At 43.0% G+C, this 26,560-nt stretch overlaps 1 protein-coding gene across 2 annotated transcripts in view; it reads left to right on the top strand.

Annotated features, from left to right (window-relative positions):
* Window positions 1-26,560, top strand: part of zfpm2a (zinc finger protein, FOG family member 2a) — a 119,995-nt gene that overhangs the window by 63,553 nt on the left and 29,882 nt on the right. Inside the window, exon 5 of one of the 2 annotated variants that reach the window (XM_080307876.1) lies at window positions 11,504-11,615. In XM_080307876.1, the coding sequence (XP_080164002.1) occupies window positions 11,504-11,615 (112 nt within the window). The remainder of the gene's footprint in view (window positions 1-11,503; window positions 11,616-26,560) is intronic. The other variant, XM_080307877.1, reaches the window with a different exon arrangement.

Below are 26,560 nucleotides of genomic sequence, written 5' to 3' on the forward strand. Positions count from 1 at the left end.
CCTCTCTGTAGCTTAGCTGCTAAATCACATACACACATTCACACGCAGCCTCAGATATGCATGCACACAAACAAACAAACTATAAAAAAAAAAATAAGAAAAAGAATCAGAAGTCATTTATGTTTGCATTTAAAGGTGGCCGGCACTTTCTATCTGAAAGTCACACTGTCTTGGATATGGTTTGTGAAACGGCCGACATTATCGGGACTAACAGGATTTGAATTTCTGTGTTGGACACACAAATAATTTTGGCACGGAGAATGTGGCTTCATCTAATGAAATAATGGGCCCAAATTTTAGGCGGAGAACCAATTTGTGATTGCATGCATCAATTATTTCTTGGGTTTAAACCAATATCAGGGCTGGGGTCTCTTCAGATGGGTAGAATGGTAATTATCTGGCCTGTTTTCCCTTGCTCAATGTCATCCATATATTTATCGATGGCATTATCAATGGTTTTCATGTTCTTACATGAAAAGGACCAAACATCCAAGCTCGTTCCATTGAAGTAGCTTTTTAAATCGGGGCTTTTTAACACAGATCAACATGACATTGATGTCTGCTTGTGAGTCAAATGCAGAATGCAGAATTGGTTGCAGGCAGTGGCAGAAAAAACACACAACCATTGTTTTTTGGTGTGGGTTTTTTTCCTATTATTTATATGTTTCCAAGGCTCTACTTTCAAACTTTCTTTGTGCTTTGCTGGAACTCATTGCCGCCCACAGCTCCATGCATTAGCCGTGAAGCACTCAGTCAGTCAGCTAGTCAGAGCTATTATGGCTACAGCTGAGCTCCTCTGTTTGCGAGATAATACATGGTTGACTTGATCTACAAGTGAACCTGACATTTTGCTGTCTTTACATCACAACACAACTACCCAAACTGATATGGCAGGTCCCCTGATAAGCAGAGCAGGACTCAGTGATTTGCTTTGTGCTCGCTTTAATGGCTGCATGGCTCCCTCAAACATGCCAAGGATACTGCGACTTCCTCAAAACACAGATCCATTTGCAGCATAATTTATTCTACTTTTGGTGGAGGTGCATTTCGACAAATATAGCACATCTGGTTTTGAAATGGTAAAAAGTCTTTTTTTTTAATGTCTGAATAGATTATTGCTTTGTTGGAGTTACCGCAGAAGCTGCTGGAATATGTTTTTCTCATATTCTTTAACTTCAATATCAGCTACCACCTCAGTTTGCAAATTAAGAGTGCCTTTATGTTACTACCACTGTTCCAGAGGGAAAAGTCATACTTTTTATTACACCACACAGTGGAGGCATCTGTTTTTAATAGTCTTACAAGTGGTATTACAGTACAGAAGTATTATTAGCATGTAATCTAATTTAGAAAATTAAGAAAAAATGATTCATTGGAAGAAATGCAGTTATATATGCTAGCAAAAACCTACTGTGCGGGCAGTTTTTGCCAGGCCCAGTGTGCTTTGCTTATGAATTAAAACACAGGCAAGTGTGTTGATTGATCATTGAATTCTTTTTATTCTTCATTATATCACAGATGGCAAAAAAGGCGGAACGACATACAAATGGCTAATAAACACATAGTTTTAGGGTTACTTTTTTTGGAACACTCATTTACAGATACGCATCACAACACATTAAAAGTGACCCAACAACAGTGTACACATAACACACACGTAATGTTGCCATTTGTTTTGAGATCAGCCTCTACACATAATACTCATTGTTCAAAAAAGCATTATGGATTTTGATAGTTCTGGTACCATTGACAGTTTTTACAGTTTTATCCAAGTTTTATACAGATCGATTGATCGGATCTAAGAGGGAACAGACATACATTGGCGCGATAAAGTGTTTAGGCAAAGACAACACAAGTAAACACAAAATGCAGTTTCTAAATGAAGGTGTTTATTATTAAGCGGGGGAAAAATCCAAGCCTACATGGCCCTGTGTGAAAAAGTGATTTCACACCCCTGTACACGCATACGCTACGCAGTCTTAATCTTTCAAATTCAGGTCTTCTACCAGAGGCTTGGGAGCTTGAGGGTCCTGCACAGTATATTTGCTGGTCCTAGGACTGCGCTCTTCTGGGCAGAGATCTCAGATGTCGCTCCTGGGATGTGCTGGAGCCACTTGCCCAGTTTCGGGGGTCACTGCCCTGAGTGCTTCGATTACCTTGGGGTTAAAGTTTAAACTGTTTCAAGCTCATTATAATTGTTATTTGCAAAGTAGAAAACCAGGGGCACATTTTGCACACACACAAAGGTAGAAACAATCTCTACTGTCCATGCTGATAAAACCTATTTTACAAAGCAGGAAAAGTGCAGGATTTCCTTCTGAAAGGCACTTTTTATTGTTTGCTGTTCTGCTAGTAACAATATGTAATGTTAAGTGATTCATCACTCAGAAGACCATGTGCTAATATTGACTGAGTGATATTATTTAAGTAGGATGTTGCATGATGAACTGAAGTGGTGCTTTATTTCAAGCAAAGGACTAAGATACCGTCTCCTCTGTCTCGTGCTGCAGCAGCATGGTGGCTGTCACATTAATAAATGTTTCTTTGAAACTATTAACCTGTAGATGTATATGTGTGGGTTCAAGAACATCCATGTTTTGATCATTGCACAAAACAAATTCCTCATTCTGTCCTGTCTTTTTTTGGTATTTGGTTTAAAGTTAAAACAGCAGAAATTGATTTCGACTGTTCTCCAGGTCTCACGCTTAAAACATTACATTCTACGTAATGGCATGACTTCATCCTCGCAGACAATCCAGATGTGATTGCTCTGCTATAACTGCATACTGCAGCTGTAATGCATAGACAGGTAGCTGTCATCCTCGAAGAGCCTGCTTGGTCACCGTTCCGTGCAGCAGAGCAGGCATCAGTGATACTCAAAGGACCAGTGAAGCTCCAGGTCCTGGGGGGCCACTTTTCACACCCGCAGGGCTCAGGGGTGAGCTGGGTATCCATGTCCTTCCTCGCAGCTCTCTGGGTGTTTGCTGTCTTCCAGTGGCCCATCAGGGAGGCACTGTCTGGATATCAAACTGTCACACTGTGGAGTTGTAGTATCTGCATGCTTATGGTGTCTGTATGTCGTAACCACACACAAACAGCTTGATATGAACATTAACATTCATGAACAACTGTTCCATTTGGGATAGCATAAGTCATTCACTATCATTTACACACTTATCTCGAGAGTTTTCTGAATTTGAACGACTGCTTGTAGCAGATTTAGGGAGATGCTTCTTTACCTGAGATGTACCCTGCTGTAAAGCAAGTACCCAGCAAGTAAACAAGACTGATTTCCAGGCTTTACAGAATAGTCGGCCAGGCATCGACAGTGAAGCTCAGAAGTCCCTGGCTTCACACATATCGTCTTGTTTTACAGTGCGCAATATGTCTTCCCAAATGAATGATTATCCAACACTTCAATACACAACAGACCTCCATTGCAGCAAAGGCGCAAGACAAAGAACAAGAAGGAAGGAGGAAAAAGAAAGAATCATGGAACAAAGTTGAGTGGTGCCAGCTGCTTTGCCATCTGTCACTGTCATGGCTGTAACTTGTGATATGTTGAAACAACTTTCCTGTGAAGTGCTGGAGATAATCCTCGATTGTTTCCATTTGCAAGCCCCTGATAGTCCTCTTGGTATTCCAATACTAAGTGAGTTCAAATTGAGGTTCGATGGCAGTTGCTGATGGCTGGCCAGTTATAATTGTAGAAATTATATCCTTGTTGTCCCTTTTTAAGGAGGTTTTAGTTTGAGCTCCTTGTTAGAAGGCGAGGATAACGAGACTCTGAAATCATACATTATTCAAAACAAACTGCTTCCTTTCTCTTCTCTTTCCTCTTGGTCAAATTGGCAGGGGAAGTGGAGGAAACACAGAGGCTCAGTTGCTTCACCTCCTTTAGAGAAAAGACGGACACCCTACAGGGAGGCAAACCCCTGCTGGTAGACCTTGATAAGTCCTCGCCGTCCCCTGTCCTGGCCTTAGCCCTCTGATCTTCAGCCTGGTTGGCTCGGGGCCTACCAAAGACGAAGCCCTGTCAAAATGACTGGGCGGATGAGTAACCAAGCAGAAAAATCCAACTCTTCTGACAAAAAAATGAAAAGAAGAGCAAAAAAACCCGACAATGAAAGGTTAGATAGGAAAACTGATAGGTAGTAGAGGAAATAAAGGTCTGGCTAGTGTCCATTCTCTCCCTGTTGGTCCAGCAGCTCCTCATTAGATGGACGCGTATGAGGCTGTCAAAGCAGAAATATTATACCGCGGGGTCGTCAGCAAACTAATTGGGTAACAAAGACCATTTCCAGCTCGAGAAACCTCTCTTTTAACAGTCCGTGTGCTGAGACTCTGATAAGAGAGTTCACGTCTAATGCATTTAGTGAAGGGCAAGTTCATCATCTTTATCTTATGTACTCAACTTGGTGTAAATATTGTTGTTTTTTTACAGTGAGACCCCGTTTCTCTCGAGTGCATGTAAGGATCAAACTATTGAACGCTGCGGCAGCGTGCAGGTGATCAGGTTGTATGCAAATCTCAGATACCTTTGTTCTTTGTGTTCACTGTTAGAACAAAGTTAGTGAGGCTTGTGTTTCTTCAGTTGATTCTTAATCTTCGCTCATTTTTTATGTATTGCCTTTTCCCTTCTGCTTATTATAGTTATTATTTGGTACACTTGGATATAGAGAAACCTCACTTTACCAATCAGGAGGCGATTCGGCCGCACAGAATGAAAGAGACTTCTGAAATATAAAATCACATACTGTAGATGCTAAGCTAATGCATCATGAAATTTATAACTCCACCAGAGAAGAGAGGGGAGTTCAAAAGAATATTAAAATCCAGTACCTAAAGGGGGGCACGAGGGTTTATCTAAAGTCAGGGGCTTCGTTCAAGCCTACTATTTTATTGTTTGTCTTTATTTGCTGCCTCTGACTGATCCTAGTCTTCCATGTGTGGTTATGAGAGCAGGGATTTGTTGTGACCCCATTGACAGATTGACTCCCGAGTTCCCCTTTTCTTCCTCTTTGAAGAAATCCCCCCATCCGCATGTTTATTCCCAACAGAGAAAGAGGTGGATCTGTCCAGAGAATATGCCACCTGCCACCTTGACCCCCAGGGGCCTTGGTAATATCCATACAGGTGAACATTACTGGCTCCAGGTTCTCTATTATGTTCCCTCACACAGCTTCTTGCTGCTCGGGGAGTCAGACCTAACTCACATGCAAAAGATCAAACAAGTCCTTGCCAATTGAATTCAAATGGGAAATTTTTGAGTAATTCAAACAGTGAGTAGTGAAGCGACAGGGCTGTTCTGTCCCCTGACCAAAGCCAAACACAAGGAGTACACGTGTGTGTGTATATGTGAGCCCTACCTCCAAGACATGATTAAGTCCCGGAGCACATGCATTACAAATTCCACTTTTCCTTGTTTACATCTTCAAATAGTTCTCGAGACATATGCATAATACGGAGTTACGGCAGCACACGCGCATTTACTCGTGAAGTTGAATTACACGTTCGCCACTACAAAGAAAGTTGGAGACATTGTAGTTTTGATGCTGAAGGGCTGGGGAAGTGAAGACGTTTTATATACAGTATGTGATGAGGGCGGGCGACATGCTGATGTTAAAGGAAAGTGGGGTAGGAAAGGAAAGGAAAGGAAAGGAAGCCAGTGACATGAAAGAAAAGAAAATGTAATGAAAGAAATGATGGATGAGAAGGGAGGGCTGGAGAAAGGGGGTTGCTTGTCTTCAGGGCAGGTACAGCTTACACTAAACTGTTTGGCTTTAGAGTTGAAGCACCTCAACATGCCTGAAGGTCTTGAAGAATAGAGAATTGATGTGTCCCCTCTACCCCACCCACCCTTCTGAATCTCTATTCTTCACTCCTATCCCCTCTGATTGAGCAAGACGCAGATTTGTTTAAAAGTAAACAGAATAGGGTGTAGATGTGCTATTTGTAATTTAGCATTGCTTCCCAATCAACATCCAGAGCAGCCAGTCATCAGTCTCTTCATATTGTGGCTTAATAAAAGCAACTGAACATACAGTAATCATGCAATGCCACCCATAGTCAGTATAAATACAGACCCCATGTGCATTTCAATGGAGCGACGTAAGTAATAGCTAATGCAGCACATGAACTTTGATGCTTACAGTCCAGTCAGCAGGATAAAAGGTGATTTAAATGAGAAAATATTTATTTCCCATAGCGGCGCCATGATAGCGGCCAGCCAAATAAAGGCACATGCGCACAGTGATGGGTGTCCCTTTAAAGATTCCGGGAACAGCAGTGACTCTCTCAGTTTAATCGATTTTAAAATGAAAAGTCAATTTAACAAAGTTGAAAAGAGAAAGATGGGCTAAGGGAAGAAAAAAGCATTCTCTTGCACTCAAGCAGTAAACTAACTGCTGCACAGAGCAGGCAGAGATTTCAGCTGAATTATCTCCCACCTCACATTTGCTCTTAGGCAAGCAGTTTAAAAGCCAGGCGATTGAGCCAGTGATCCAATTTGAAATGCAGAAATGATTAGAGCAGCTTGCCTCATTTCATATCGAAATTCTCTGATTTATGACAGGGCACCAGCCAAGATCTATCTCTAAGGGGAATTAGTGTGCAATTCCTGCATATTTCTGTTATTTAGCCTCCCAATAGAAGATGCTATAGCCTGAGAGGGAGGGGTGGGGGGGATGAAAGCTGTATGTAGGTATCTTTTCATTTCAGCAGATGTAACCATAGCCATTTAGAAGAGGGGGAGAATGACACAAAAGCAGACTTGAGAAATGGAGGTATTTCCCACTTTATTGTGGATGTCGACAGAGAACCTTATTTCAGGGCGCAATGAAAAAAAATGCAGCACCTAACTAAGCATGTACACAGCTTTTTTGCCAGCGTGGATAGGGGCGGGCGAACACAGGCTGTGAGGTTAGCTCCGGACGTTTTTTATTTTTTTTTTAATTCAACAAAAAAAAGACCCTTGCAACCCATCCATCCTTGAGGCTAAGAAAATATTAATACGCAGAGCGATAACGAGGGCTAGAGGAAAATCTCCCTTAATGAAATTTCCAGTTGACCACATGCAATTTGTTTCATCGCAGTGAACAACTAATTGCAATGGACGTTATCAAGGTGTGAGTGTGCTGTCTGCTGTAAACTGACTGGTAAAACAGGTACAAATCCTTTATCCTCACTCCCATGTTAGAAACAGAGAACATATAAACTCGACATAACCCATACGTAAGCTTGTATCTTTATATATATATTTATATATTTAGGCTGCAAATATAGTACCGCAAAGGACACGGCACTTTTAAAATGATTTGGGCACGCGTTGCCAGGTCAACAGTGGTCAGATGTAATGTGGGGATGAGAAAATGCCGTTATCAGCTATTCAGGAGCAAAAGAGGGAAAAAAAGATGGAAATAAAAAACAATTGTTGAAACAAGGCTTTTACTGTGAAAAAGAGGGCAAGGTTCAAAAATACTCAGAGTGATTTGACTGGAATATTTCCACTAGTGTTTTCATTTGGAAATGGCACTACTTTGGCACCGAGTGGGCGTTGAAAGATGAATGCATAAAGCCGGTATATGTCTTGAGATATTCAGACGGAGCGGTTTTGATCTCTCAGTTGTCTAAATCCTGCAGCTGTGGGATCAAGACGGATACAGTGCCAGTCGGTGACCTTGGTGGAGGGAGGGAGGTGGTGGTGGTGGAGGGGGTGGGCGTGCGAGTGCGATGAGGAAAATAATCATTCCCACCGCGGTTTGTATCGATTTCACCTGCCCTGACCATGAAACGGGTTAAGAGTAGCCAGTGGTGGTGAAATGGTCAGCGGCGATATCATTAGCTTGTTGTTTACACAGGGAAGCAGGGAGTTAGAAGGCTGAGTGTCACAAGACACTTTCTTCTTCACCTCCTTCAGCTGATCAGAGGATCATGGTATCAAGGAGGGATTAGTAGCGACTTGGGATTTGTGTGATTGGTTAATTTATTGCGGTGATGGCAGGTCTTTCATCTATGGCAACATTTAATCAGCGCAGCCACAGAGGCTATTACAGGTTAGCTCCTTTCTGGAGTCAGTCCGGCTGTGCCATCAGCTCTATCACAATTCCCCTGAAATTTCCAAATTATCTGGAACAGGCTTTAGCTTCTCAGTAATAAAAATTAGAACAGATTCCCGATAGAAGCTTTTGCTCACACAGGGCCAATTATAAATAGTACAGCCCTGCCTTGGAAGAAGGAAAAAGGGGAAGGAGGGGAGGAAAAAAATCCAAGTCTGAGAGATGTGCGCGGAACTTATCGTTCAGCCCCTGCTCCGCTCTGATCCAAATCCGTGTGGCTGAAAATTTATATTAGATTTTATCACAGGGGCCTAAGTCTAGAAAAATCAATGAAGGTTATCTTTTATGTTGCAGCAACTTGTGGAAATATTGATTTTCATTTTATAGCGAATTTGGAGCATCAGTTTGTAATCACTTCCTCGCTGACTACACTGTTTTGGTCACTGTATCTCTTACACGAGGAACGGTAACAGAGCTCAGAGGAAGGAAGAAAAAAAAATAAAAATACCGAGAGAGTATTGAAACCACTGGAGTGAAAGCAGACAGTGGATAAACCGTAACACACTACACAGAGAGGAAGGCTGGGGAGGGGTGGGTGGGTTACAGGCTCTGACAGGGATGATAGTCAGTAAACTGATATTGTATCTGTATAAACACAACACATCGAACGTTTCCCTGTTAATAATATTTAGTCTTAATTACAAAAATACGTGTAGTCCAGGCATGAAAAATATCAGAAAATAACAAAAATGCTTTAGAGGAATTGGGGAAAAAGTAAGATCAGCAACTTTTCTTTCTTTTTTTTACTGCCAACAGGGGTCAGCATATTTTCCAGTTCCCCCTCAGTGTGCTGTTTTGGGCAGGAAAAAGCCTCCCTACGTCACATCCCCCCCTTTTTTCTCTTTTTTTTTATGGCTGGCATCTCTGAGAGGAGTTTGTTTCCGTACAGCCAGTCCATCTCTGAGTCCCTAGCTCGAGGGAAAATCGCAATTTTCTGCCTGTCAATCTGCGTGTTTTTTTCCCTCTTCTGGCCTCGGCCACTTAGGCCAACTGATCCAGTTGTACCAATGTTTTCATTTGCATTTGCAGAGACGCTCCTCGCTGCGGTGACGCCGCTGTGTCTTAATCCTAAATTTGTTGTGCGTGCGGTCGTTCTTGTGCGCTTCTTTGTCTTTGCGGGGGTTGCTACACGCAGGATGCTTACAAAGCGCATATTGTCACTATAGATGCTTTATGTAAATCTACACTGAGACTGGCTGTCAGGGGCTTGTTGCTGCTCACTTTGCAAGAAAAAGGGGAACCAAAGCGAATAGTTGACAGTGACAATTAAATCAAAGCTAATGCATCGTAAGTTTCTATTACAGCGGGAACCAGAGGAACAATTGCGATTACTGCCACAAGTCTTAACAAATTGTGATGGTATTTCTAACGTAACATGGGAAGATGTGTCGTTAATATGGCCGCTTTGTCTCTGCTGGCTACATTAAGAGCAGCTGGAATATCATGAATTCCCAGAGGTGCAGGAGGATGGCAGAGAGGCCTCTCGCTGCTGAATAAGAGATGGCTCCAGTCTGGAGATCTGAGAAAGGGTTAATCTGATTTCCATTTCAGATAGTCGTCCTAGCAACAATCGGCCTGGTCTGCTCTGCTCCTTTGACAGGGGTGTGAGATTTTCAGGTTAGCCAGATAGAAGACTTTATTGTGAGGCTAATTTGAAATGTGAAATTGCGGACGACTTAAATTACAGAGGTCCTCTCTCTCTCTCTGTCTCTCTCTGTCTCTCTCTCTCATCTGCTGCCAGGACGGGATAAGGAGATGCCAGGAGAAGGAATAAGAATATCAACAGACACAATTTGCTGTCTGTGTTTGATCAGTTTTGCCGGTGTAGTTTGCCAATGTGCGAAGCTATATATATAAAGAGAGAGGGACTATTTCAAAATCTGTCTCTATTGAGTGTCTGCGTTTGCCTTCGTCATTTTGCAGACAAGATCCAAACAGATTCCTATCAGCTCTCTCTGAGATGTATTTGCCATTTGTAAATAATGCTCTCTCTCTCTAAAAAAAAAAAAAACATAAAAAATAAATAAATAGAAATCCATGTCCTCCAGCCTCTGACTAGATGAGTTCATGGAAAGAGAAATGGGCGGGTGGACGAGTAGGAGGAGGAGGAGGGGGCATGCAGACACACTGCCGGAGCACAGTGCTCATCTCTTGTGCATATCTGTGCCAATTCAGACCTTTAACATGCTCAAGTGACATTTGCATTTATCCTTGAAGGTTGCTGCCTCTTGCGGGGGAGAAATAAGTGAAAAGTGCGCGAGAGGGCTGGTATTTTGCTTTTGCATTAGGCAGATGGACAGTGTCCTGTCACCGGCCGCCTCAGATGGGGAAAAAGAAATGAAGTGTCGAGATTGCAGCCCAACCTATTTTCTCTTAGCTAAACTGTTTTCTGTAGGCTCCTAATGAAGGGGAGGCCCCGGGGTTCAAAAGAAATGGCCTTAAAATAGTGACATTCTGCCTTTGAGTAATAGGCTACTGTACCCAGCTGCCTGAGATGTTGCAACAGCCCCTCCACCACCTCCATACACACGCAACGTATGCACGACACCACCAACGCATCGCTTTACAAGAAGCAAAAGAAAAAGAGAACCAGCATAAAATAAAACAGACTAGAAAATCATGTGAGGATGAACAGCGCAGGCGAATGTGGTGACAGCGCAGCATGTGAATCTATTATAGAGGGTGTAGCTCTCTATCTCACTCTGTTTTATTTATTTATTTCTGATTCTTTCAGTGGAACGAAACCCCACGTTTGACCTCTGACCAAGAAGAAAAATGACCTTACACATTTGGAATAATTTCCCGGTATATTATAAAAACTCTGACCTCAATCGGCCTTTGAAATGGATACTGATTCTTTAAATTCTTCCCTGCTTGTTTCAGGAAATAGTGAGATCCTGGTGATAGCGAGGCACAATGCGCCCAAAGTTCACCGCCGAACACTTGCTTCCTTCTCTCTGAAAGTCACCGTCCTTTTTTTCCCCTTTCTTCCTTTCATTTTTTTATGATTCTCAGACACGTGAGAGGTTTTATTTAATCTAGTGGATCTGATTCTGGATCTCCGGGTTGAATCCTGGATGAAACAGATACAGTGCGGGCTCTTGCACCCATTTGCCATCACACCAAGCACTGCATTTGTCTGTTGGCCATCTCGCACACACACATACACTCATAAAAACTGCCCTGATTTCACATTTTCTCAGCAGTGTAGGAAAAAAAGAGAAAAAAGGGATTGTGCTGGACTTGAGTTGCACGCTGTATAGTTTCTGAAATTGCCTCTTTATGGTCATTCAGTGCAGCGGAAGAGCGTAACTCAGAGGTTATTAATGTTTCTTTAATCACCAAAATAAGCAAATGATTAGTGTTTGTTATCTGTCCTCGACCAGAAGACGAAGAGCACGGTCCCGGTGGTGTTGAGCGCCGGCCCCAGGTGGCTGCTGGATGTGACTTGGCAGGGAGCGGAAGACAACAAAAACAACTGTGTGGTGTACAGCAAAGGTAAGCAAGCCGCGCCGGCATCCTGTTATCTCTCTGCAGCGCAGCACACCACGCCACAATCCTCCATCCACTCCTCCTCTGCCTGTCTCTCTCCCTCTGTCATTCTTTTACTTTTTCCTCCTCTCTTTCCTTCTCTTCTTCTTCTCAAAGTCACAAACAAGCACAAATAATTGCATCTACACAGCCCACGAGGACACACAGAAAGGCGCGCTCTCGCTCCATATCTGTTTTCCTCATCCAAAGAGTCGTTTATATCTCTAAAACTCTGATTGGGAACTGAGAAACATCACTTGACACACAAAGTTAATGGTCTTTAGATTTCACAAGGTAATTAATGCCCCCCCCCCCCTTTCCTCCCCACACTCTTTTATACTAAGTGAATCCCTATCTCGGGGTAGATAGCGAGGAAAAGCACGAGTGGAGATGTGTTTGCCACTTTGCTTCATTTGTTCTTCTCGGCTAATTCGGCGAAGCTTTAGTCGTACATCTTTTAATAAATCAGCTGCATTCATACAACTTCCCAATGAGAAGCGGATTTCTGTAAACATGTGTTGAGGAAAAGAAAAAGGAAAAGCACCGCTATCTGTCAGAAAATCCATGTTAGTTATACAAAAGTAATCCAAAGCGTGCAAACCCCCCCCCCCCCCCCCTCCAAAAACCCACGACCCACTGTCACGACGATAAACTCCTCAATCCCCTGCATTGTGTCCAGCAGGGCCTCATTAAAGGAGCCCCGCAAACTGATCTGTGGAGAGCTGGGTTTGTTGCAGATTGCACGAGAAGATGCTCGCACTGTACACAGCACTGACACTAAAGTGTGGAGCTTCACTCCTCATGAAAGCGCATGGCTTCTGCAGCTATAATTGGGTCTTGACGGGTGTTAACCAAAGAGACACGGCGAAATAAATACGTAAATAAAGATGTGTTTGGGCTTCTGAAGGGGTGGGTAGGGGGGGCCTCTATTTATCACTTTTCAAAAATGATTACCCCGTGACAATACCCCCAAAGCTGAAATGGAGCTTCTTCTCCCTCAAAGTGAATAAGTGGCAGGAGTGGGATTTGCAACCCGGATTTTCGGTCTCCCAATTCTCATCTACTAATCACTAGACTGCACTGGGGAGTTATCCTCTTAACCGGCTACTTAACTTTGTGCTCTTTATCACCAAATCATTAAAGTTTTGATAAGCTGTTAAAGAAGATTATGCACTTCTTTAAAATCTTCTAATCTTTTTGCTCACAGAGTGACTGTATGAAACAAAAAGAAGGGCAATAACAGGATTTCTCACTTCTTCTTTTTTTTTCTTCTTGAGAATTTCCTCTGCCACTCTTCATACATGTATCCTGGCGATAACATCACACACAGCATCATCGCCACCTCAGCTGGGAGCGCCTTTGTTTGTCGCTTCCAACTTGACCTTATTAAATTAAAACACAATAACATCTCCAGACGACCCCTTGTGTGAGTCGCTCTTGTGCTCTGCTTGTATAAGTTCATTACTCTAAATCCTCCACAAGCATCAGCACATGCTTGCCACTGATAATAAGCGATAATAGGGGGAATGTTGAATACAAAGAATTAATTCAATTCTCAGAGTTAAATATCTCTTGTCACCTCAGAGAATCAGTAAGTCGATTACTCGGCTCGAAACAAATTTCGTCACCTCTTGTGGAGGAACGCGATCAACGTGTTGGACTTTGAAACAAACTTTTAGCGCACTTCAAAGATTCAAACCAAAATCCAGCCTGCGCTATTCCACACTTGACTCGAACTGGTCTGCAGCAACTTTACCAAAAGCGAGTTGCATAAATTGGGTCGGGTGTCCGTTTCTCTTGCTTTTTCTCTTCCAAAGAAAGAAAAAAAATTGTTCCACATTTTTGCTCCTGGCAACCTTTTTTTTCTCCACCTGGACTTGGGAGGAAGTTGAGAAAGTGATGAAGCGTTTGATGCCGCGCGGCCGTTTGACTCTTACGTCCAGACTGTGACTCGATTTATGCTGCTCATTCTTCTTCATCGCTTTCCTTCAAATATTCCAATCTGCATGCGTGCGCACCCTCTGGAGGTGACATTGAAATGGAGTGCCGGCGTGCCGGAATGTCAAATCTTTGTCAAATTTAATATTGAATTTGGTCTTTTTTTCCTTTCTTTTTTTTTCGCCTGTCGTTTCTTTTTTGAAGCCGTGCTGGAATTGTGTTTATCGCGTTGACGCTGGCGCGGACCGACTAAAGGGAAAAAAAGGCTTCTCGGAGTCCGGCAAGAACTTTCTTCCCACCTTGAAAAGCTGAGGCCCAGATTGTTTATATCTTCACCCCTGTGCTGTGTTTCCCGTCTGTTGGCTGTTTCGTTGCTCCCTGAGATGCGTTATTTATGGAAAACAGTGAATATCTCAATACACAGTATGCTTGCAGAATATGCTTTGGCTCACGTTTCAGTGGTCTCGGCTTTCTTTATGGCTGCATGCAAAGATAGTAGCAGTTCACTTTGGATGCTTGCCAGTGTGAATCTATGGGGGAGTATCTCTAAGTAAGGGATGGTGATTGGTTTGAGTGGCTGTAGCTTAGTGCTGGACGCTCTGTCCTATGATTTCTGCATTGCTTTTTTATTTTATTTTTTTCGTACAAATGCTCATCCTCTATCCCCGAAACTTGTCAGGAAGTGTGTGTGGGGGGCGTGGGGGATATGTGCAGAGCGAGGGAGGACTGGATTCAGCAAAAATGATTCCTCTGAGAGTTGTAGCCCTGCAATGTGTTATGTATAATACATGCACTGGAGTGTGTAACAAGCAGCAGGATGGCATAGTCAGGTCCCCCCACAGGGCGCCCCTGGTCATCAGCACCAAGAAACACTTACCTTATAATGTCACATATTCGACCCAGTTTTTGAGATGCTGCAATTCCTGTTGCTATAGCAAAATGATGTTTTCCCTGCCCTCTGTTTGCACGTCTGTATCACTTAATCGAGACGAGCAGAAAAGCATGAATATTTAAAAAATGCGGGGGGAAAAACAAGTGGAAGACCATGAGTAATATTTGAGTCATTTAAAATGTCTCCAATTAAGATTCGCATTCGTTTCATGAATATAAATTCTTCTTCGAATTCCCCTTCCTCAAAATGAGAGAACAGCACGAGCCCTGAAGTGGAAGCGGGAAAAAGTGCAATATCTGTTTTTCCCAGGCTGTCAGCATGGCCCTGTTTGTTTTACATTAAACTCCCAGGAAGAGCCTTAGCAGCCAGCCATTACTAAAACTCTCAATTCCTACTACTGCGCTAACTCATTATCGAGAAATCCACCTGGAACTCCCACAATGCTCTCCTCCACACTCCGACAGTTTCTTTGAACCGCCGAAGTTCTAGAAACAGGCAGCAAGTCTGCAGAGTAATTATATGTTACAGTAACGCCGGAGAATGAGGAGACGGAGCGAATGACAGACAGGAGGGAGGGAGGGGAGACAGGGGAGAATTTTCTGTACAGATAAACAACAGATTGATAAACAATGCAGCTGGAAAGTGGGAGAGATTTAACAGAGAAAACAAATTCAGACACATTGTGATTTCTTTTCATCGTCCAACGTCTCTCGGCTGAACGTGTTAGCGATGGGGTTCAGATGTCGCAAACCCGCCTGATTGTGGATTTCAGCAGCTGCTCAGAGAGCCAGCGTGACCACCGATGTGCTTATGCTGTCAAACAGCTTTCTTAATGATAAGGTGTTGTGCTGTATTTCCTCACTTTAGTCACCTCTCGGAACTTTTTGACCTCTCTGCCCTGAGGTTAAGGAAGTCATGAATACATTCAATTTTTTATTTTTATTTTTAAAGTGTAGTTTTTCCACAAATGTTACCCAAACAGGAATAAATGCTCCTCTTGTAGGGGGACTTTTTGATCACATTTAACCCTTACAGCAGCAGATAGGTGTACTTCAGTGCCCATGCGTATGGTAAATAATTCAGGCATATTTTAATCATACTATGTTCCCATTATGTGAGGCCTTTCCTCTGCTGCAGGGCATCCAAGTTCAATCAGACACAGTCACATCTGAACTTACAAATAACAATAAATCAATTTGAATAAAAACACGACATTTTTTAGGAGTGAGGTGCCACGCACGATGATTCGGTTCATCCTTGCTTTGAACCTCAATTGCGCTTATACCTGATATCTACGGTAAGCCAGGTGAAACTATACACAGTTAACGTGACCACATTACGTGGCATTATTCAGAGGTCACCGAAACTTTTGGAATGTAAGCCTCTTAAGCCAGACCACATTCAGATACAGCATGTCCAATAAGTCTCCAGAGCAACTTGGCCACATTGTTCGTGTAGAAATTGACCAGTGTAACTAGGCCGTTTTACATAAGCTCGGACGGTGCGGAATTAGCTAAATCTCTGCGTCTTTGTGTCATTTCAGATTCTCTAAGTCCTCACAATCAGATCCTTTTTTATGCCTTCATTTGCTCTTTCCACTGATCCAGAGCAGCAGACCGCTGAGGCAATATGGTGAACTTGCGTGACCTGACAGGACAGATGTAGTATCTATCAGACTCTCTCTAAAAAAAAAAAAGAAAAGAAAAGAAAAATGCAAAGACATTTTGAGTTTTTCCCCCCTGTGAAATGAAGGCGTCAAACTTGCAACGTTTCGCGCACTGCACCCTGGCAGCGTGCGCCATGAAACAGTGAGAGGAGAGGACTCTTACAGTTCAAAATTTAATTGTTCATTTCGACCCTCCTATTTCAAAATGACTGCAGCGAATAGAAGGTGCGAGGGTTATTATCTGTTATCTAGGAACATAGCGAAATAGTGTGACTGAATAATAACTAAACAACTGACACAATGTAAAAATTCCATTATCAGTGTATTAAAACAAAATTGTACCCTAAAGGAGTCCCCACCACAGCTCCGAGCAGCCGACTAATTATGTTTAATTAAAAGACAACAGAGATCAACAGAATCGTTTTCATTAGGAAATTATTAATGATTCCACTGCAGCAATAATTGATTGCACTGAGCCACGCGATAACTCGGTACGGTCAGGCTGGAGTGAGCCGTGTGGAGAGGAGCTGCTGGTTTTAGGCACGCGGCAGCTCCTGAGTGGCATCTACACTGTTTTGTTTTTTTTTTTCCTTCTTCTTTTAGGAGAAGTTATGTAGCGGGTTTTACGAACAGGATAGGAAGAGAAGAGGAGGAGTGGAAAATCCAAATCATACACCAATCTGAGAGGACTTAACATCCCACACCTGCTTTTAGGAGGCATTCATGCACATGTCATCGCACATGACTGAAACAGGAACGCATACTCTTTATTTTCTCTTGTCTCATTTTTTACAAACATAGTCAGGAGACATATTGAAGAGGGCGTTTTCTCTGTGATTTTTTTCTTCTGTCTCAGTCGTAAGCATATAAAGTACACGCACGCACACACGGCCACTTCCCACCGCTGCTCCATTCAGAGCCACGTGAAAGACGTCAGCTCCAGACGCTTCCTCCGACAGCCTTTTATGTGCATTGTTCTCCCACCGAGCAGGCAGTTTTGCCCATGCTAGACAGTATAGCACAAGCACCAGACAACACACTCTGCTACAGCATGCACATTTGCTACACACACACACACACACACACACACACACACACACACACAAAGGCAGACCAAACGCCATTACCGAAAATTCACATAATGGCTGCTGACACATATATGTCCATCTGCATTCAGTGCAGACTAAGCCTTGAGACAAAAACAACAATGCAAGGGGGGAAATGTAAAAGAAGTGATGGGCACTGATGAGGGACAAGATTGTTCTAGTCATATCTCGCTGTTTAACATTTTGTCACTGTAGTCGCTGCACATTTTGTGTTTGTGTATGTGTGCTTGTGATTTCTTGTTTTGTGTGTGCGTGCGCACGCGTGCGCCTGCCTGAGAGTTTAGCCAGTCGTCCTTGTATCAATGCCACGGAGGGTGTCAGGCTAATGAGCGTGGGCTGTCCTTAGAGCAGGAGGGTTTGGGTTGTGCCATTCACTCTGCATATTTAAATGCCTTGTAGAGCTTAAGTAGGCCCACTTTTCCATGTCAGGGCAGCGTTCAATCCTGCTGCGACCATTAATTATGATACCATTGTGCTCCAGTGTGGCTAATAAGAGTGATGTATTGCACCCTCGTGGCATTATAATCATCTGAGTGAAGTACCTGGACTACACCGAGCTCGCTTTAAGCACCGTGCTTTTAAAAAAAAAAAGGGAAAAAAATAGTAAGTAGAGAGAAAGCCTCTTCTTCCCTCCTCTCAGTCTCATCTGCTGGCTATATTAGCTAGTGGTGCTACATGAGAGCGCGTCACAGATTTAATTTCTGTATAATTATATAATCAATGAACAGAAATGCTTTGGTATTGATCACGTAGGAAGGATTGTGTCCCTGGGATGGAAGACACGCACACACACACACACACACACACACACACACACACACACACACACACACACACACACACACACAATCGTTTGTGCTCCAAGTAATGCAAGTATGAGCATCAAAAGAACACATGAGTCATTATTTAGGATTTTGCCCCCCCCCTCGTCATTCCTCTTCCTATCAGGCCAAGTATGTTCCTTGAGTTATCTGCGGTGCTTTCGCAGATGTCTTTGCACACAGAGCTAGTTAAGTGGATATTAAGGAAGCTGCTTCTTAGTATTTGCAGCATGTCTCCTCAGTATTGAATGTGTTCAATACAGATGGGGAAAAAAAGATCACATTTTATTACATTAATCACCGCAAGCTAATGTGATTATATGTACTTTATTATTTCCCTGCTTAACGTCCCTCCCTTAACGGCATAATCAATGACCGTTTTTATATTCATTGAAAAATTCTGCAGATATGAAAATAAGCCTCTGTGAGGGTTTTTCTTTTTCTTTTTTTTTGTAATCTACTGCGGGATCTTGAGTCAGTAATTAAAGAGTCTATTCTGTGTGTCTTCTAAAAGCCCTTAGCCTGCTTTTAGGCCTGGGCATGATCCAGCCCGCCGCCTCCATCTCTGCTGTGGTAAGTAGGTGTGAAAAGCATTGTCAGTGTGCTTCAGGATAAAGCCCTGCTGTTGGATGCCATTGGTCAGAGTCCCCCCCCCCCCCCCCCCCCCACCTTAAACACACATACACACACAAGATCCAGGAGCAGGATGAGAGGTGGAGTGTGTGTGTGTGTGTGTGTGTGTGTGTGCAGGGATAATCAGAGACAAAAGCTGAGAGCTTGAGTGAGGGGCCTTTCTGCTCCTCCACACAGTTTCTTCTCTTTTTTTTTGGAGATGGGCAGAGAGGGTTGTTTCATCAGACTTAAGGGGGGTCACATTGTATGTGTGTGTGAGAGAGAGAGAGAGAGAGAGAAAGTGAGATGGAGGGACAGAGATAGAGGAATCACTTGGGTGGAAGGGTGTTCAGATCGTCAGTCAGCGTGATGGAAAGCCACCTGGTTAAAGTCTGTGTGAGGGTTGACACAGGACCGCAGCGAGTGGAACTAAACAGGTGAAAATGAGTCAGGGTGAAACTCTGAAGTGCCAAGGGAGCGAGGAGACGATCGTGCTATGAACAAAAAAAGCACACAGAGAAGGAAAGAGGGACATGACGGGGAAAGAAAAGTTGTTATTGAGAAAGAAAAGGAAGTGTGCAACGCTGACTGTGTTACAGTGATACAGTCGGCGTATAAAACAGTGTTAGAAATAACAATTCAGTCAAGCCATAAGGCCCGGTGCTGCAGGAGCCATTTTTCCTTTGATAATGTATACTCCCCTGCAAATCAATTTTTAGCCTGGGCAAAACATAATCAGATTTCCTCTGAAGAAATAGCATGAGACATTACAAAATTGTTTTGTGGGGTCGCCACTGTGTTCATGCAGGAGAGCTCGGTGATAACCTTTGTACATACCTTTGCAGCTAATCCATTTTATTGATTGCACATCCACCTGGCTGAGAAAAAAAACAAAACATGGTCCCATAGTCTTTAGAGCAGCGTATCAGTGGGATATCACAGTATTTTTTTTCTTGTTGCAGAGGAATACAACTGCAAGGCTCCTGCAGTATTAGCCCCCTATCTGTGGGTTATTTTATCATGCGATCAAGTGTCTGAGCTAAATGTTTAATGCAATGGGTGAGGACATTGACATCAACAGTCTATCAATGCCATACTTGATCATATTGTCAGCGTTTTATCTTTATTTGGCAATCAAAGTTGTGTTTGGTCATCGAGTACAGTTCACATGGAGAGTTTCTGCGGTCAGAAAAGAATTGAGATTGTCTTTACCAACAGAGACTGAACTCCTGTGGCACAAATCGTTCCCTTTCCAAACCTTAATCGTGCAGTTTTAGCTGTCAGACTTTAACCAGATAACAAGTTTCTCTTGCTCTGTAACATGTCCAGTGCGTACATGCTGAAAAAAAATCCCCTTTCTAGTAGCGTTAGTGCAAATTTAGAGATATTGAGCTGATATTAAATCTTTCTTCAGTATTTTTTCTCTTTAGTAAAAGTGGACGCCAGTGAAGTTACAGTCTCTGGTTAAGGATAGTCAGGGTTAGGTGAGGGTAGGGTTAAGGTTACCTCAAAAGGCAAATATTAATTGAATGCTAGCGATGGGCATAAACTCTGCTCTTCTTCATGAAACCACCCACACATGACACTATGATTTGCCACTCACTTTGTATAGGCCGTAATCCAGAATCGTCCAAGATGAAAATAATTCCCAGCTTCTGATATGGCGCTAGGTCCTTCAAAACTGATTTAGCATTGTTCTCTATTTCTTTTTTCTTACAATTATAGTTCCAATTTTTTACATTTTTAAGGCTGTTGTACTTGTTGTTTCTTCAGCGTGACAGCGATACTGGCCACTTATGAGCAAATCCCTACCTCCTCCAGGCTGCTTTAGTACCTGAGCTCTACTGACCTCTGCCTGTTGGCGCCGTGTGACAGAGATGGGTGCCCCTGTTCGCCGTGTATGTGTGTAAAAGCGAGAAAGAGTGGACAGAGAGGCGAGCGGGCAGACAGCCGTGCTGTAGGTACAGTAGTGTAGAGGACTAGACATCAGTGTCGTCCAGGTCAGACAGGGCCATCCATTCTCTAAGCCCCAGGGAAGAGAGAGAGGGAGAAAGAAGAAATGGAGAGAGAGTGGAAGAAAGAGGCGTGTGTGAGTGTGTGTGTGCGCGTGTGAGGAAAAAGAGAGATTGTTGGGGGGGGGTGCTGATGCACTGTTTCTCTTAACTCTGTCAAAGCCACTCCATTGTGCTCCCCCATGCAGTGAGTGGAAACCAATCTGTCATCGCTCCACTAGCCAGCATACTAGAAGAGGGCTAGACTGCTGGAAACACAAGTCTATTCAATGTGAAATGTAACTGGAATCTGAGCCCTTGGATAGCTGGATTGAGGAGGAAAAAAATGAGCGATGTAAGATTTTTTTTTTTTTTTGAACCCCCGCTCTCCCACACACTGTGAAATGGAAGACGTGAGTACAGTATTTGGGTCTGTGCGAGATAGGTTTCAGTCTCGTATCTCTCCCTTTTTCACGGAGGGGTGATTGACATGTTTTGTTGATGGAACTCTATCCAAACCATGTGCGGTTTGCATAGGCATGAAGGGCTCAGTTAAAACTCTCCTCGTGCAATATCACCCCGCAGAGCTGGCCTCCTTTGTTTAAAGATTTGATTTTTCTTTTTTTAACTTTTTGTTTCTGGCATTGACAATGTTTAGACAGTCACAGTCACAGAGGGGGTGACTGAGCAGTATGAGAGAAAGTCTTCAAGTGGAGCTGTGAAGATGACTTCCTCGCACCTGTCACCTACAGAAACTCGCCATCAACACGACCACCTCTCTCCCGATGCCCTGAGCCCGCTAAGCCTGCATACTGTTGAATAGCGGCCGCTAATGCTGTGTTCCAATGCCATTTGGAGTCACTGCTTCCCTTCTCCTTGCAGGAATCCCCCTTGCGCCATTTTCCCTGTAATCTCCCCACTCCTCTCTGTTATGGGGTGGCTCGCCCGCTGCTCCCGCCACTATTTCGCAGCCCCTCTTCTTCATACAGCCAGCACCTCCACCATTTTAATCCCTTTGACCCAAACCTTGTGTGTTTCCCTGTATCAACAGCTCCTGGAGATTACATCCTGCCTGCCTTCTCACCACTGTGTGCTTCAGTCACCGGGGCTGTAGCTGGCTAGTGCATGCTAGGGTCTTAGTCAGACACTGGTGGGTGTGATAGCCACTGTGGCTAGTTAGCTTGGTCAGGGTCGTAGCCAGAGCACAAGCAACAGAGGCTTAGAGAATTAGCGGGTAGCTTCTGGCTTCAGAAGAAAGTTTGTTTTAGATCTTGAGCAGTTTGAGTAAATGAATGAGAACATTGTTTTGTTAATTCTTTTAGTTACTTCTCCAGAGTGTCCTCAAGCAAGGCGAAATATAACTTCTTCAGCTGCTTGGAATAAATTGGAAGTGACCTGCAGCAACCCCATCACCAGACATGAATAGTGATAATGTGTGATTCTCCCACACCACAGAACACATGCAGAGACATCTGGATTCACTTATTTTATTTATTTATTTTCACAGTAATTAAGTGTTAATGATTGCATTACATTTGATATGAAAAAATGTTAATCTATTTTTTGCTTTTTAACAAGCACAAGAAACTTACTGATGACAAACCCTTAACGAGGAGGAAGAAGGGTGTTTTTTTTAATCAGTCTGAAATGCAGTGGTACTCAAACTTTTTTGGGGGGGCCTCCCCTGCTTCAAAAGCAGATATTACCAATAAAAAAGGATACTAGTTGAATTTTTGTGAAATAGAGCCAAGCATTAGCAAACTATTTGTTTATTCCTCACTAAAAAATGTCATATTGATTCAACATAGTTCCAACCAGATTGGTGGCATACTTGAGACCCCGTCAGTGTTTGAGAACAACTGCAATAAACAGGGTTGTTCACAAGATTTCTGCTTTCGTGTTGACTTGCGGGTTTATCATATAAAAATGCAAACCTAAAAAAGATGACAACCACCACATACATAATGGAAGGCGTTGTTAATAATTATTGTCCAAAGGATGACGCCGATCTCACATTTGAAGATTTATAGGTAAAGAAATGTCTTAACGTTTCGTTCGTTTGCCAACACCTGCCAGGGAATAATTCAAATAAAACCAACATCATGTGGCTTTAAATAGTTGTTGGAACAAACATGCACAAATGCATGTTACGGCAGAATGTGCCCTCTTCTAATTTAGGGCAAAATTTAACAGGGAAATGAGGGTTCAGGAGGTTAAAGGAGTTATATCTCAACACAGCCTGTTGAGATCCTGCCCCCGATTCTTCTGCGTAGCTCGTCAGAAAAGTGAAGCAGCTGTCAGGAGAGTTGGAGCCAGTTCTGTCGTTACAGTACGTGACGAGCAGCCAGTGCCCACTGTGGGCCCCTCCTCTTTCATGTAGTGTTTCTGGTAATGGGTTGGGGCTTTATTGATGTGAACTTATGTGATCATTGCACAAAGAGCTACCATTCCTGTCTCTCTCTCCCTCCTGCTCAGTTTTCCTGTGGGTCGCATTAAATCAAGCCTCCGACCTAGACTCCAGTTAAATTAAACCCTATCAGCATGTTGCCCTCTCATATCGGAGAACAGGCCTTTATATAGACGGCCTGTAAATGGTGATTAGTGAGTGTTTTGATTAAAATTCAACCACACGTGTGATACTCTGGTGGAGCCGGTCGCCTCCTTCTCTCCCTCCCACCTTCTTTGCGTGTGCGTAAACATACGTTAAAACCCGTACGCGTGCACAAAAATCCGCTTCACCCGCCTCCCTCCCCGTCTCTGCCAGGCCCTTTCTCATGGCTCAGCAGAGTGCAAGGCTGATTTAAGGGCCCTTACAAATGGGAAGGTTGCAAGTGAAGACAAAAAACAGAGACGAATCACATCACAGCAGCCTCAAGGTTTCTACTAAAGCTATTCAACTGGAGGGGGAGCGGGCAGAACAGTGAAAAATATACACACACTCCATCCTGTCAGAACGCTTTTGGCTTATCTTGAGTGACTGTCAAGGCTGGGAATATCAGGGAATGGACAGAAATATATAAAATTAATAAGCCGCTGGATGTTGTCGGGAGTTATGATGCTTCATAAATCCTAGTTTGATCATGGCGGACAAGGCTTAAACCCACAGCTTCCTAATGCGCACAGCAGTGTTTTGGGACTGGATTTTATTCTGTTTCTGAGATAGAAGCCCTTAGCTGGCAAAAGTAAGATTTATCATCTCCCAATCCCCCCTTTTCTTTCATGAGTGACAAATATTAAAAAGAAGGCCTGAGGGAAGTTGGCAGCCATTACCACCTTTAATAGAAGGGCACAGGCGTAGCAAGGTGAAACTGGGGCCAAAGGCAGAGAAATGCTATTCAAAGAAAAGCGAGAGGAGCAGGAGAAGAGGGAGAAATTGCTACTAACTTATCAGTTGTACTTCCTTTGTCGGGTCAGAGGTTTTGGAGCTTTTGTTTGTTTGTTTGTTTCTTATACTGAGAGGATGGATGCTATCTCTCCCGCCATCCAAGCGGGTCCGCTCTGTCGAACGCTGCAGGTAATATTTCATGTCACGAATTAAGCAAGCCTGCCCACCGACTCCTTTCTACAGTTACATGGCTGCCGCATCCATCATCGTCCCCTCTTCCTTTAGTGTTAGCTTCTGTGCTGGATTTACTCAAGTACTGTACTAACATACAGATTTAAGGTACTCGCACTTATATTCCAATCCAATATTTCTGTTTCATTGTACCTGACATGTCTACCTGACTACATATAAAAAATGTGTTCAAGCATATTGTTCAAATGAAACAATTCAGTTAGTGGCTTAGCCAGTAATCATTCAAGCAATGGTTTTGATTTGTTGTCGATACGCCAAACATTTGAAAATATTACATTTTTGGAAGGTTTGCTACATTTTTTACTTTAGAATGGAATCCAAATTGATATGTTCTTGAAATGCCTAAAACATCTAACGACGTGTGTTTCTGCTTGGGTTGTGAAACTTTGGAAGGCAGCTACCATAACTGGTCTCCCACCAGAGGAACCAGGTTTCAATTAAAAACAAGTCTCCAAGTGTTTTTGGTTGGATTGCAGGGTTGTCAAGTATTGCTGTCAAGTATTATCTAAGCTGGCTTCTCCCCAACGCTGTTAAATACCCGGGAGTTTATTTCAAATTCTACCTTGTTGTACAGCACCAGCAAAAATCAAGCTTCACAGGCGCTGAACTGACGATGAAGTTCAAGTATTGTTATGTATTTTTTGCACGGGCTGAGTTTGAAAAGATCCACGGTTTGATTCCAGGAGGAGATACAAAATCCTTTTGAGGTTGTGTCAGGAAGGGCATCTGCCAAATCAAAACATGTGGAGCTACCTGCTGTCCCGTGGTGACCCCTTGCGAATAAGGAAGCAACCCAAAGTAGCTTTTGCAGTGCAGCAGTGGTACTTTTAGTCAGATAAAAGATCTGAATACTACTTTGACCACTGGTTGGCTGGTTTTTGTCTGATCAACCTTCCTCTCTAGGGGGCTTCAGCTGTGTAAATACAGGAGCGGAGGGAGAGACTAATTAGACCGGCATGTCTAATCTCTGGGGCTTTACCTGTCAATAAACATGTTGTCAGTGAAGATGAAGCCTCTTTAAATGAAAGGCTTGGCAGTTTTGATATGTAAAACACATGTCACATCGTCTCAGTCGCTAACATCACGAAGAGACGAGTTGTCAACAGAAGTAAAATGACAACAAAAACATCTTTGCTGGACCAAGTCGGAATAATGACACTTTAAATTAAGACGTGTTGTTCTTCGCCCCCCTCTCTTGTTCTATTTGGGAGAGGTCATGCTTTTTGAACACAAGCTGTAGTAAGTAAATTTATTCCACTTATTTCTTGTAACTGCACGAAAAAGTAATGAGGTGCTGGAGATAAATATATGAAGACAATAAGGCATGCAGTCCTTTTCCTGTAGCTGCTTTTTGAGTCAATTAGCACTTTTCAGAGGCTCTGAAGAATATCACTGCCTTATGTAGCTTCTCAATATGCAGCATCTGACTTTTATCCAATTACATTATGTGAGGTCTGTGGGCACGCCGGGCACAGTGCACATAATGGAGGATGCCATCTTTGGTGTGATATTCTCTAACACTTTTCCACCGCATATGCCTATGGCTCTCACCATGAATTATTCAAAGGCTTCACAGAAGAGAGTGAGCAACTCGGCTCCATAGTAAACAGATTTTCTGCTCGCCATCCTCACAAATCTGAAGTGTAGGACATTGTAAGTACCAAATAATTACACGGTGGCCCCTTTTCCCTTCCTGTCTGAGTTAACCTGGCCTCAGAAATGCATTTTGGACTGAATAATATTTTGTCACTGGTGTAGCTTGGAGTTAATTGAAGTTTTGTCGCTCGAGACCTGCGAGTGCAGATTCACAAAACTGATGCATGAAAATGCAAGATCTGTGGACGTCCCCACTCGTGTAATTCCATGGAAAACACTTCTTTATTTCAGTATTTCTTATCCCATTTTTCATCTCATCAGACACGTTTGGTTGAGGAGAAGGCAGCAAAATGTTACCAGGATATTTGTCCACCCTGCTCTGTCCCTGTTGATTTATTAAACCATAATAGATAATGGCTCCAGAGTTTGACTCTGGCTATGTATAATCACTTTAGTTCCTTGCCGGCTATTGTGCTCTGAAATAGAAAATATGAATATTACATGGGTTTAAATCCCTACAAAACTTCCTTTTTTTTTCCAGAACAAGAAAATTGACATATCCATTGCATTACTGCAGCGCCCATCTTTGGCTAATGGAGATTTCACATTATAGTGCTCACATTATAGCACCATGAAATATGCTAAGCATTTAGGAGAAATGAACTTTTTAAATAGTTCATCACTGGGAATAAAAAAAAAAGGGGGTGGGTTCT

Source organism: Astatotilapia calliptera, chromosome 11 (genome assembly GCF_964374335.1).
Source record: "Astatotilapia calliptera chromosome 11, fAstCal68.1, whole genome shotgun sequence".
In the NCBI taxonomy this organism is placed as follows: domain Eukaryota; kingdom Metazoa; phylum Chordata; class Actinopteri; order Cichliformes; family Cichlidae; genus Astatotilapia; species Astatotilapia calliptera.